A 13,178-nucleotide genomic window follows, 5' to 3' on the forward strand; every position below is an offset into this window, starting at 1 on the left:
ATTCAGTGAAAAATAAGAGGCTCCCCAGTTCACTATAGCCGAAGCAAATATTTGTTTGCTTCTTAAAAAAGGAAAGGAAGAGTCATTGCTCTTTTAAATTGTGATCAGAAAGTGATAACTAAAGTTCTGGCCATGAAGTTGGGTAATCATATCTCGAAAATTGTACATCCTAATCAAACTGGCTTTATTCCAGGTAGATTTTCATTTAGTAATGTTTGTCAGCTCTTAAATACTCATATATACTTAATATACTCAGCCCATGTAAAGGACACACAGGCTGCTGTCTTATCTCTTGATGCTCAGAAGGCATTCGATCAGATCGAATGGCCTTATATGTTTGAGACTTTGAAACGTTTTGGGTTTGGGGAGCATTTTATTGACTGGGTGAAAATAATTTATTCCAATGCAGTGTCTTTTATTGTCACTAATGGAGACAAATCCCAGCCTTTTGATTTGCAGCGGGGTGTGAGGCAGGGCACTCCACTCTCCCCTCGTCTTTTTGATATTGCTTTGGAACCACTGGCAATAGGTATCAGGGGTCATTCGGGTATCCATGGTATAAAGTTTGGTAATGTCGAAAGCCTACTGATTCTGTATTCTGATGATTTATTGATCTGCTTATCAGACCCAATAGTATCAGTTCCTAACCTCCTGAATTACATCACATCCTTTAGCAGATTGTCAGGATACACAATCAACTGGGAGAAATGTGAGTTCATGCCTTTGATGAACAATCTGAGCCCTGCATTTTTGAATTCTTTGCCATTTAAATTAGTCACTACACATTTTACATATCTTGGACTTAAGATTTCCAGAAACCCCAAGCTGTTATTGAAATTGAATTTTTTGGACATGGTGGATAAATTAAAAGCTAATATTGTGAACTGGAAGTTGCTTCCTCTTTCAATGATTGGCTGCATCAATGCTATTAAAATGGTTGCACTTCCAAGGTTCTTATACCTATTTCAAAATCTTCCTATTTATCTACCACTGTCATTTTTTAAACGACTGGATTCAGTCATCCTTTCATTTGTCTGGGCAGGTAAACCACCCTGCATCTCTAAAGATCATTTGCAGAAGCATGTAAACAGGGGTGGCCTCGGCCTCCTGGTATTTAGACATTATTTCTGGGCTGCGAATCAAGGGCTCTCACTTTCTGGCAATGTCGCTCCCCTGGTGATGACTGGTCAGCTATCGCCGCACTCTGGGTAAAAATTTAATCAATATTTGTTTTGGAAACCTCTTTCCCAGCGCTGATTTTCTCCAGAGTGCAGCCTTCTTATAAATTAATTGGCTCTAATTTCATTCTCAGAAACACACTTAAGATATTGAATCAAATAAAAAAAATCCTTGGGTTATTAGATACTTCAGTACACGCCTCTATAACTCACAACCATTTGTTTAAACCAGGAATGATGGATAGGGTGTTTCTGGGCTGGAAGGAGAGGGGATTGCGCTGTTTTGGGGATCTCTATATAAATAACAAATTTGCCTCTTTCCTTCAGCTTCAGACTAAATATCATCTTCCTCATTCACATTTTTATCGCTACCTACAAATCAGACACTTTGTACAGGAAAATACCTCGGAATTCCCAATCAAGCCACAGAGTCAGACTTTTTATGACATACTTCTCTCACAACCAGATTCTAAACATTTGATTTCCCGCTTTATTGATACTTTTATGCCTCCAGCAAAGACCAGTCATCTCAGAGACATCTGAGCAGAAGAATTGGGCACCTCCTTGTCAGACGAACTGTGGGAGGAGGGCCTGTCCGGTATACAGAGTTGTTCTATCAATTCCAGATATAGGCTAATTCAATTTAAAGTTATTCATAGACTGTATTACTCCAAAACTAAACTTAGCAAACTGTTTGATTCTGTGTCTCCCATGTGTGACAGATGTAGTGGTGCTGAGGGCTCGCTTTCACACTTAGTTTGGCACTGTCCAGTCCTGAATAATTTCTGGTGTGACATATTTAATTGGTTTTCTAAACAATATGAGATGAACATTCAGCCAGACTGCAACTTGGCAATATTTGGCTCCTCCGACAGGACAGCAGCCCTTCCCTCTCATCAAAAGCAAGCCCTCAGGACAGGCATGGTTGCAGCTAAAAAATTAATATTGCTAAACTGGAAGTCTTCATCACCCCCGTGTTTTAAAAGATGGCTTAATGAAATGATTTCTATTGCTAGGATGGAACAAATTCGTTTTGGCAATCGGAACTCACAAAACTTCTTTCAAAAAATGTGGAAGCCGTTTCTGACACTACTTGATGATGAGACCTAACTGTACAACCAATGAGCCTGGCTGCTATGTTGTATTTTGTGCTATTTGTCAATCTTGCTTTCTCTTGACTGATTAATACTTTGACGATCCTTCACCCGTCTATGTGTTTTTCTGTTTTTTTTTTCTTCTTCTCCTCTTCTGTCACACCCCCAGTCTCTCTGGTGGAACGGACAGTTTCCCAGTATGCCAATACCGCTGTGCCCTAGTATCTCTTGACTAACCTTGGGAGCTTTGTGATTTCTGTCAGGTTTCTGTCACTTTATATAATAAGTTTGGGTGATTGATTGATTGATTTCCGTGATCAGATCACAGCATTTATCATTCAGACACAAGTTACATGAGAAGAGATGATACAGAGATCTCAGAGCTCAGATACATTACACAACTAATGTCAAACATTTTATAACAACCTCACATTTATAAAAACTGTAGAATCTGATTTGTACAAAATAAAATGATTGGTTTGATTTGATCTGTCCAAGAAAAAAAAACACATTTCTGATTATTTAAATCTGTGTAGAACCTGATTTTATTGTATATACATGTTTATTTATGTGAGAAAAAATCAGATTACAAAATTCAGAAAATCTAAAAATAAAATCTTCACATTTGGTCCAAAGACCTGAATGAAAACATATTGAAGACAAAAAGTGTGTGTGTGTGTGTGTGTGTGTGTGTGTGTGTGTGTGTCTCCCTCCTACAGTGAACACAGAGACACTGAAGAACCAGACGAACTGTATGAGACTGTAAATCCAGGATAAAGAGGTTCAGTGAATGTGGTGTTGAAGGTGTGGAGGCGGATCAGTGTGTCAGAGGAGACTCTGTAGAAGGACAGAGAGCCAGCAGGACAGTCCACATACACTGCTACTCTGTGAGAGACAGAGGAGGAGGGGAGGACTGTTCTTCTCTTATTGTGCCAAACAGAGTAAGAGAAGGAGAACTGGAGGTCTGTTATTCTCTTACTGTGCCAGCCAGAATAACCATCATCAGAGCAGTTCAGACTCCAGGACTGATTATTCCATCCAAACACACAGTCTTCACTGTCTCCTCTCCTGCTGATTCCTCTGTAACTCACTGATATATAAACCCATCCTCTCCACTCGACCTCCCAGTAACAGCGACCAGTCAGACCATTTCCACACAGCAGCTGACAGAACTCAAACCTCTCTGGATGATCAGGATATGGCTGCTTCTCGTCCTCATGTGTCACCCTCAAATCTTAACTTTGAAGAACTTCTTCCATAGTCTTTTTTAAGTATTTGGTGACGTAGAACAAACAAACTATTAAATGAGACCGGTCTGTAAGAGAGGGGCGAGTCGATCAAAAAGTTGCAAAAGGACGACAGAAATGTTGCAAATAAATGTTACACTGCAATTTAAACAGTGTGCAGGAGTCCTGGTTCTGTGACCCACGACCCAGTCTCTGTGAAGGACTGGTGTAAACTGAAACAGATCTCATAAATGAAACCACATAAAATATTTACTGGTTAAATATTGTATTGTATCTCAACAGGGCTAATGCAAAGACACACAACAAACACATACACAAATACAATTTTATTTAAAAAAAAAAAGAACATTTTGAGAATTTTGGAGGGAAAACAGATGTTTATCAATGATCACATGACATCTGTTCAGCTGGACACTCAGCTGATATTCTAACTTGTAGTTTCAGTGTAAAACTACATAAAAAAGCTAAACTGGTGAACTGTACCTGCTCCAACAAACAGACCATCATATATCTGCAGGGAAAAAAACAGCAGGTTCACACTCATTTCTTTTCTCTCAGTATATTTCTGTGACACGAAGTCAGTCCTTCAGGCTACAGCTCCACCTGCAGGCGGAGACGTTACAGGCCGACACACTGAAGGACCAACAGTTGCAGGTTCTCCTTCAGGAGTCTCTGTGTCCCTGAACGCCTCATGCTGCCTTCTTGTTCTGTAGCTGTCTGGGCAGCTTCCTGCGGTCCTTCACAGCGTTCCTCTTCCTCTTCTTGCTCAGGAAGTTCTCCAGTTTGCCGCTCCTCTTCAGCTCCTGGTATTTCTCAGCCAGCTGCAGCTTCTTCTTGTCGGCTGCCGGAGAACAAAGACAAGTTTTAAATTAATTCAGCGTCTCAACATTTAATACTTCTTACATACAAAGAAATTTAATCATTCATTAAATTTGCATTTAAAAGTGGATTCTTTCCTGGTGAAATAAAGGTTAGAATGATGATTTGAAAGTTGTTGTATTTCTATTCTTCAGGCTCATCAAGTTTATTTTTCACAAGATCACATTTTTAATAACTTTCCAGGACACAGAGGATGTAGTTTATAACAGTATATAACATTTTTTGCATTTACTGTCGTCTCCTTATCCATCATTCTGCCTTTTATTCTTCTTTCTATCCTGCCAATTTGAGCTTTTAGTCCTTTAAATTAGCTGTTCACAGTAAGTATCAGCTCCATTTATGTACTTTATGAAGCACATTTTGACTTGTACTAATCACAGAAATTAAAGGGATAGTTCAGATTATTCAGAGTGTGATTGTATGAGATATTTCTCCTCAGTGTGTTACCAACAGATGATGGAGGGCTGTGGAGAAGAACCTCATACAACCACACTTCAAATAATCTGAACTATCCCTTTAAACAACTAAAAAGATTCAATTAAAAAAGATATAAAACACTGTCTGCAACCAGAGACTGTTTGGAGTTTTTGTTTTATAAAGATCGTCAAAATGATTCAATTTTACAAATAAATTATTCAACTAAAATCAAATAGAAATGAAATCTTTTAAACTTTAAACTCTCTCTTCAACATGAACAAAACAGAACCTTTGTTCTGAAAATGAAGGCAGATCAGCTGACTGAAGGCACAGACGTGTAAACAGACATTCGGTATCGATTTGTTCTTACAGTTCTTGAGGAAGAACGGCCGTGCGCCCTGATTGGCTCGCTCTCTCTGCTCCCTCTTGAACTGTAGCTCTCTCTCTCTCTGCTGCTCTCGGCTCTTGGTCGCTCGTTCCTGGTTCTCCTGCAGAGTCACAGTTCACAGCATTTAAAACCTCGACACAGCGTCACAGTTCTGCAGAGATGTCTTCACCTTCACCTTCGCTGGACTTAGAGGTGCAGTAAACAGTTCTGTTGACTCTTCAGTCTCCTTCAAAGGTTGTCAAACATCGACACTTTGGGTTTGTGTCTTGTCACAAAGACCAGAACTGCTTGTAGCAGCTTTAAGAAAAAAATCTTTGTTTCATACTGTACGTAACTCTGTCAGAGAATCTGAAATATGTTGCTGTGGAAATAAAGTTTGCTACTGTTACAGAATTTGTTTGTGTTTCTAATAAAATCGATAGATCGTTACTGTTACCAGTGAATGATTAAGGAAAGTGTTTCCAATTTGCAGCACTAACTCTGAGCATTTTATTTGAGGCTATCAGCTGTTGTCTGATGACAGTTTAACCTCAGCTAATGTTTCAAGGCTTCCAGTGGAGCTAAAGGTTATCTGGAGAACAGATATCTGGGGCTGGACGTCCTTTTCTCTGTGCTGTTCGTTCTTTACAGTCCAATAAGCAACTCCAGACGTATATATTGGATATATAATGGATCTGTACAAACAGATTATTTGCACACAACTGCAGATAATTTTATTTGAAAAAGCAAATAAAAAAGCTAAACTGTCGTCGATGATAGCCAGCAGATATGTTCCGTCTCTTTTCCTCTCTGCTCAGATTGTTTACCTGCATGCAACCAAAGCCTGCTCAAACGTGATTGGTCAATAAACTCTGACTGCACGTGGAAACCAGGATGCTTCAGGTACCAAAATCTTGTCCTTGCCGACAGATTCTACATTAATCTGCAGATCTCAGTTAAAGTCCACCTCCACTCATGTTTTCAACAATAGAAAATGCTCTGAAGGAGGAATAAATTCTGTCTGATATGAGTGGGGTTTTTTTTGGAAAATAAGTCCAAATACCTGCCTAAAATGTCTTACATATAGCTTGACACCTTGTTTTCATTTAGTATTCAATGATTTATTAATATGCAGATAGTCCCCGCCCTCTGCACAAACCCCACTTCTACCCTGTAAGTAGCTGCACCTGGCTTCTCCTCTGTTTCGCTGCCTAAAGCTAAGAAATACTCAGACATGGAGTTTACTGCGTATTTCACTCCTGATCTGTCTTGTAACGCATGAAAAACACCACATGAGCACGTTAGCAAGGTTAAAAACTTCATTTTCACTGCAGGGGGTCTTTCACAGAGATGATATTTGAGGCATCAGACTCACCATCCTCTTCAGAAGGAACTGCAGTTTCTCCTTCCTCTGGTTGTTCTTCTTCGTCTTCTTCAGCTGCTTCTGGATGATCTGCAGACAAACAACACAATTACACTCATTTTCAGTCCAACCTCATGAGTGAAACTGCTTCTACAACAGTTTGCAGCTGATTTTTTTTCTGTTCTACAGATAAAAGTCAGCTGGCAGGTTTGAGCCAATGACCTTCTAAAGCAGAAATCAGTCCGATCTGAAGTTTCTCTCACCTCTTTCTCTCTGTGTTTGATGTCGTTAATGAATTTATACGTCTTCTCAAAAATCTCAGGTTTGTATTCTCCAGACAGGTCGTCAAATCGAGGATCTCTGAACGTCTGAGTGAAAGAACACAAACAGAATCATTTGAGGTTCTTAGAGCAGCAGAGAAGAACAGACTGGTGCAGGTTCTCTTCACTCACTGGTTTCCTGACAGCGACGACCTGCCGGAGGAACGGAGCTGGTCTCTTGGCTGAAACCTCCATCGGTCTGAAAACACAAACAGACGCTCTAAAAACCCACAGCCAGTGAACGTTACAGGCAGAGCTGTGTGCAGTCACAGGATCTGACGGCTCACCTGTTCTTGTTCAGTCGTTTCTTTTTGCATCTCTTCCCGCTCTTGTTGCTGCCGTAGGCGACCTCGTTGTAAACTTTGGTTCCTACTTTGTTCTGCAGTTTCATGATGTCCTCAAAGGACATGTTGGACAGTTCTGGCAGAGGGACAGAACACTCAGACATTATTTCTGCACATCATTTAAATTTCAGCAGGGATACGATAGAAACCTGTGCAGACATTCAGCTTCTTCAACTCTGTCTGTTGTCCATTGGAAACATATGAAACTAGATGACCTAAAGAATCCATTAGCACCAACTGTCTCACATTAGTTTGTTGGAAAGACGGTTAAATAATGCTACAAAATAATGCTACAAAAACTGCCATGGCCATTTTCAAAGGACTCTCAAGATATCTGAGTGAAACTGGGTTCTATGGGAACCCAGTGAGGCTTTTCCACCGGTGCTTTTGGCTGCGCTGTGGCCAACCTGTGATGACCCTCCTTTCTCCCCCTCAAACAAGCCATGTTGTGATGTTCAAGTCACGTAGTGCAGGAGAGCAGAGATGTTTCTTACAGTGTCTTCCTGTTCAGCTCTCAGTAGTTTTGCAGCTTCTAAATTTAGTTTCTCTCCTATGTTTCTGTTTGTACTTTCAGGTATCTGCTTTATTTTACAGTTTCATGTTCCTTAAGTTACTGCTGATGAAACCCAGAATGAAAATATTTCCTGATTGTTCTGCTCCCACCCCAACATGCAATGCACTGCATGTTACCTGCTTCCTCCCCTTAAAGAGCCCCGTCAGCCCTAAAAATGACAAAAATAAGAGTCTGTTTGGGAGGAAGGAGTGAAAAGTCTGAACAGCTTCACTGAACGTTAATATTCTGCAGATAAATTCAAACTCACCGTTTTTAATGTCTTCTCGTGTCTGGATCTCACTGCTGCCACCAGCGCCTTCTGGTTCTGCATTATCTTCATCCTCCTCTTCATCATCATCCTCTGAGGCTTCACTGTCTCCATCTCCCTCTACCTCCTCCTCCTCCTGTTCATCATCATCAGACTCTTCCTCACCAGCATCTGATCCCTCGTCATCTTCTTCCCCGCCTTCAGACAGCTCATCCTCCTCATCATCAGATTCTTCCTCTCCCTGTCGTCTGTGGTACCGCTCTCCCTCCTCAGCTCCTCTTCTTCCTCCTCTCTCTGTGAGCAGGGCGAAGTTCTTCTCCACGTCAGAGTCTTCATCATCACTGCTGCTCGCAGCCATATTTTTCTTCTTTGAGGCTGTCGGTTCCGGCCGCTGCTTCTCTTTCGCCTTCATCTCTGTGTTTGTGGAAAAAAGCTGGAAAACAAAGGAGGAAGAGCAGGAAGTGACGGTGGTGGAGTTATTGTACTTTTGTTTGTTTCACTAATTTTAATTTCTATTTCATATTAAACGTTTGCTTTCACTTCAGTTTAGATTCAGTTAGTGTCCAGAGAGAGTTTGTTCATTTCATTTTAGTTTTTATTGTTTGACAATGTTTTGTTTTACTTTATTTTTATTATTGCATGGCTTTGATAAACACTCGACTCTGATTGGTCAGTTACAGTTATAGTTTTTTCTGTATAGCAGACCGTTGCTATGAAGGACAGACTGTTGCTATGGACCCAGTTCTGATCACAGACTCTGGAGGAACAATAAAATAATTTTTAATGCCATAAAAAAAATTGAAAATTTGGTGTCAGACTGTTTTTCGTAAATAACAGTGTAATAAACAGGATAACGTTCAACGGGCAGGCCATTATTACGAATTACACCACGATCTGAGTGAATACTTTATCTGATTGGACGACAGGTGTGCATTGAAACCGTTTAACACAAACGAGATTCGGCTCAAGTTTAATAACCGTTCAAAATTCAAAAATTCAAAATTCCGTCATTAACGCCGTTGACTTGGAGCAAACGGCGTCAACGCGTGTAAGAACTAATATTTTAGGGGAATATCGTCTGTGAGTGACCATCATGTTTACGCCGAATTGACAACTAAATCGTAAGGAAACGCAAAAACTCCCAGTTACGTTTCATTAACAATATGCCCTCAGTAAAGAGCAAAGACGTTTAAACGAGCAGATTTTCAAATGAGTTTTGATATGAAGTGAATCTCAGAACTGAAACACTTCCGGGGCTGTTAGCCAACATGTCGTCCACACAGCAGCGACGCTTCATTACTGATTTACTCTACTAACGTGGAGATAAAAGTAAAGGTTTAAATACCTGGTGAGTCGTTATTAAAGTCTTGTTTTCCTCAGCTCCATTATCCACGTGTGTCTATGTCGGCTGCAGGTAAACTCAACACTGCACTTCCTGTTTCAAAATAAAAGTTTCACCAGCTTGTTCAACGGGTTTTGAACAAGATTAAGGCGCAAATGCGCCGCCATTTTATACAGACACGTGTTTAACACCGGAGTCTGCTGTGGTGTGTTACTGTCCCCCTCCAGTTAGACAGTTTGAGTAACCCAATATATTTTTCTACAGTGTTATTTTGTAAGCAAATATGAGACCTTCCTGTTTAAGCGGAACTGCAGCAGGTTAGCTTTACATATTTCTGCTGTCACTTCCGCTCAGGGACAAACTGCCATGCGTAGTACTGCCCCCTGCCGGTACACAGGTTTGATGAAAAAACCTTTTAAAATCCAAATTAAACACAGCTACACTTCCACAAATTTACAAACAACACGTACGAGTAATTAAAAATAATAATCTTTTTAAAATCATAAATGAGGAGCGAGTGTTCCATGTGACTGCACCTCTGGACTCAATTAAAACTGGCCAACGCGAGTCCTGTAAAACTGATTTTATATCTGATTTAAGTATCTGAGAATTTGTTACAAACTTTCAAAGGAAGTGAGAAGTTAATTATTAAGAAATTGAAACAGAAAATTTCCTACCTCAAATATGTTTAACAGCTGCAGGGTTTGAAATGATGGGTCTGAGAAATTACTATTTATAATGAAAAGATGGAACAGAGACTGAATATGTACTTACTGATACTATATGACCATAAGATATGAAATCATAAATATAGATGATAATATAGATCCTGAAAGCATTTTTTCAACAGACATAGCAACTATCAGATTAGCTGGTTTCACAAGAGTTGTGTTATCAGACTCATTAAGTGTCATAATGTTTAAGGTCGGCACATTAATAATAATCTCAATTTTTACTAAATATATCTGTAATCTGATTACATCTTAATTTTTTGTAACTGTAACGGAATAGTTACATATTTTGTATCATAATTATGTAATCCTGTTACATGTAATCTGTTACTCCCCAAGCCTGCCAAAAATAAAGATGTATTATTATAGATTACAGTAACATAACCAGTAATCAGTTGAAATCAACTCTGCCTTTGCAGGCTGCAACAAAGTGATTCTTACACATAATTCATCCCTTTATAATATTTATAATCCAATAATATGGATAATAAAATTGGTCATTCAGCAAGAACTTTTACTTTTAGTCTTTGAACACAGGACGTGACAGAGTATTTCTACTCTGTGGTGTTGCTGCAGTTACTTTGTATCTGGATACTTCTGTCATCACTGACTATTAATATTGAAGAAGGGTAAGAACGTGAAGATCTGTGACAGCAGAGGTCGCTGTTAGCAAGAGAAAAGCCAACTGAGATCTAGAATATATTTAATGCAGCATATTTCATTCATATCGTCCAGTTCAGCAGGTTTAGTTCATAAATAAAAATACAGATCAAAATAAATGGAGTCATTTTTATGTCATGACCTGGAAAAACAGGCGAAAAAACATGAATTTATAGAATAGGTTTCTCTCTCTCTCTCTCTCTCTCCACACACACACACACACACACACACACACACACACACACACACACACACACACACACACACACACACACAACGAGAAAGGAGGAGGAGTTTATTCTCGTTGCCAGGAGATGCCGGTGAAGAGCTCCGTCAAGTTAGACATTTTCAAACCGGAAGATGAATAAATCATCTTTCAAAATAAATAAGTGACGCCACAGAACAGAAACGCCTGCAAGTAACAGAACAAAAGTGTTATCAGCTAAATGTATGTAGCCAAAAATATCCCTAATTTGTTAGTGACAATTAATATTAATACTGATGCATTAATATGTCCTGAAATATTGCAGATGAAAGTCATTTCAAATATTAGTTTAACCTCTTAATTACTTTTGGGAGGTTAAATCTAATTCAACAATCGAACATATGAAACCTGTAACATTAAAGTCACACATTGTACATGCATGTTGCACATAATGTATCAATAATTACAATACAATTATATGTTATCCTGAAATGGCTCACTTTACTACTACTACTACTAATAATAATTATTATTATTTGAGGCTACTATAGCCTTTTCAAATGACGCTTTTATTTTGAAACCGTAAAGCGGAAGTGTGGTTCTGGTCTCCAGCAGAGCTCGTGCTGCTGACCGGTGTGTGTAGATTGAATGGTTGTGATGGTCACACACCGACAGTCAGTCAGTGAGTCAGTGAGACGGAGGGACGGTGGATCATCGCTCAGAGCTGCTTTGTTTTCTGCTCCGGACACTGTTTGATTCCTGCTGCTGCCTCCTCATGAGCAGCTCCTCTTCCTCTTCCTCTTCCTCTTCTTCTTCTTCTTCTCTCCTGAGGGACAGGACAGCAGACAGACAGAGAGGCCCGCTGGATCACTGCAACAGGTCGAGGAGGAGCTGAAATATAATGAATAATAATCATAATAAATGTGGCTGAAGCGGGCAGACAGACGGACAGCAGAGGAGGAAGAGGAGGAGGAGGAAGAGGAGGTTCTGAAGGTTTGATGGTTTCAGCTGCAGTCTGGATGCGACAGAACGGAAAACTGCCAACATGATGCCGGTGAGAGTAAAAACACTTCAGTCTGTTTTTTATTATCGCTTCATGTGGTTTAAATGTGTCACTGTCTCCATGGAAACTGTCTCCACCTTCATCATCATCGAACAGGAGCAGCAACCTGGAGTTTTTATTATTTACAGAACAGAATCCTTTAATATAGAAAAAAACCTTTGACCTCACATGTTCAGGTTAAAGCTGAATGAAGGATGTGTCTTCACTGACTGAAATATATTCCACTCATCCAGAAAACAAAAAACTGTAAACTCCAATTCTTTTTTTCTTTAAGGATTTATATAAATATAATTTATGACATGTTTTGGTTTAATTTTTTTTTATTTCTAAACTTGCTCTTTGTCAGAACACACCAGCGTCCCAGACAAGAATTCACAACTTCAAACCATTTAAAATCAAAATGCTCACATTAATTATTTGTAGTAAGTAGTGAAAACTTAAATTTGTGTAAATGTTCTACTAATTTAAAAATGTTGAGCACCAATAGATTTTCTTTCTTTTGAGGGAAACAAGGGAAATAAGGTCCCTGAAACAGAAATATTTTAAGAGATTAATAAATATATAAATAATAATAATAAATCTATATACTATACTGAGTTTACTGAACATCATCTTTGTTTTTAAATATATTTTATCTGTATATTTTCTTACAAAAACCTGATTTAATGAGGAATAAAACGGGTTAGCTATACCTTGAGGACCCCGTCTCACTTCCTGGTTTAGCTTGAGGATATGATAATTGTGTGAAATACAAGAGTATAATAATAAGAGTATATGTTAGCTAAAATACACAGTATAAATAAATAAATGCAGTAAAGATGCCAATGTCACCACTGCATTGTTGAATAATACCTTATTTGACATTATTTTGTCTGACAGGGACACGTAAAAAAGAGAGAAACGATAAATGTAAACATGAGGGGGAAAAAAGATAATATTAAAGAAATGTACAAAATTTAACAAAACGCGCTTCTGCTTTATTTCTTTAATAAATAAAATAAAAGTAGCAGCTGTGACCTAAACGTGCAAAATTTTAATCATCTTTGGTTATGAATGATTGAGTTATGTAATTGTATAAATTGTAAAACAAAAATAATAAAGCAGTCAGTAGCAGTCCTAAAATAATAATCATGTAATATCACAGGTC

At 38.9% G+C, this 13,178-nt stretch overlaps 3 protein-coding genes across 3 annotated transcripts in view; 1 reads left to right on the forward strand and 2 right to left on the reverse strand.

Moving 5' to 3' along the window:
• Window positions 1–2,592: 2,592 nt before the first annotated feature.
• LOC146329338 (stonustoxin subunit alpha-like) lies at window positions 2,593–4,063 on the reverse strand. The gene is made up of 2 exons (XM_084714414.1): window positions 4,003–4,063; window positions 2,593–3,506 (listed from the first exon to the last, which is right to left on the reverse strand). The coding sequence occupies exons 1-2, from the start codon at window positions 4,061–4,063 to the stop codon at window positions 2,986–2,988; spliced, it is 582 nt and encodes a 193-aa protein (XP_084570540.1). The 3' UTR covers window positions 2,593–2,985.
• Window positions 3,831–9,526, reverse strand: rrp36 (ribosomal RNA processing 36). Its single transcript, XM_084714578.1, has 8 exons — window positions 9,376–9,526; window positions 8,031–8,463; window positions 7,153–7,285; window positions 6,998–7,064; window positions 6,809–6,913; window positions 6,558–6,635; window positions 5,186–5,303; window positions 3,831–4,360 (listed from the first exon to the last, which is right to left on the reverse strand). The coding sequence occupies exons 2-8, from the start codon at window positions 8,440–8,442 to the stop codon at window positions 4,209–4,211; spliced, it is 1,065 nt and encodes a 354-aa protein (XP_084570704.1). The 5' UTR covers window positions 8,443–8,463; window positions 9,376–9,526; the 3' UTR covers window positions 3,831–4,208.
• A 2,133-nt stretch (window positions 9,527–11,659) lies between these two features.
• LOC146329340 (apoptosis-stimulating of p53 protein 2-like) overlaps window positions 11,660–13,178 on the forward strand; it is a 37,539-nt gene continuing 36,020 nt past the window's right edge. The window contains exon 1 of the mRNA XM_084714557.1: window positions 11,660–12,022. Within this exon, the coding sequence (XP_084570683.1) occupies window positions 12,014–12,022 (9 nt within the window). The 5' untranslated portion in view covers window positions 11,660–12,013. The remainder of the gene's footprint in view (window positions 12,023–13,178) is intronic.

This window comes from Lutjanus erythropterus, chromosome 3, assembly GCF_056507025.1.
Source record: "Lutjanus erythropterus isolate fLutEry1 chromosome 3, fLutEry1.hap2, whole genome shotgun sequence".
Taxonomy (NCBI): domain Eukaryota; kingdom Metazoa; phylum Chordata; class Actinopteri; order Lutjaniformes; family Lutjanidae; genus Lutjanus; species Lutjanus erythropterus.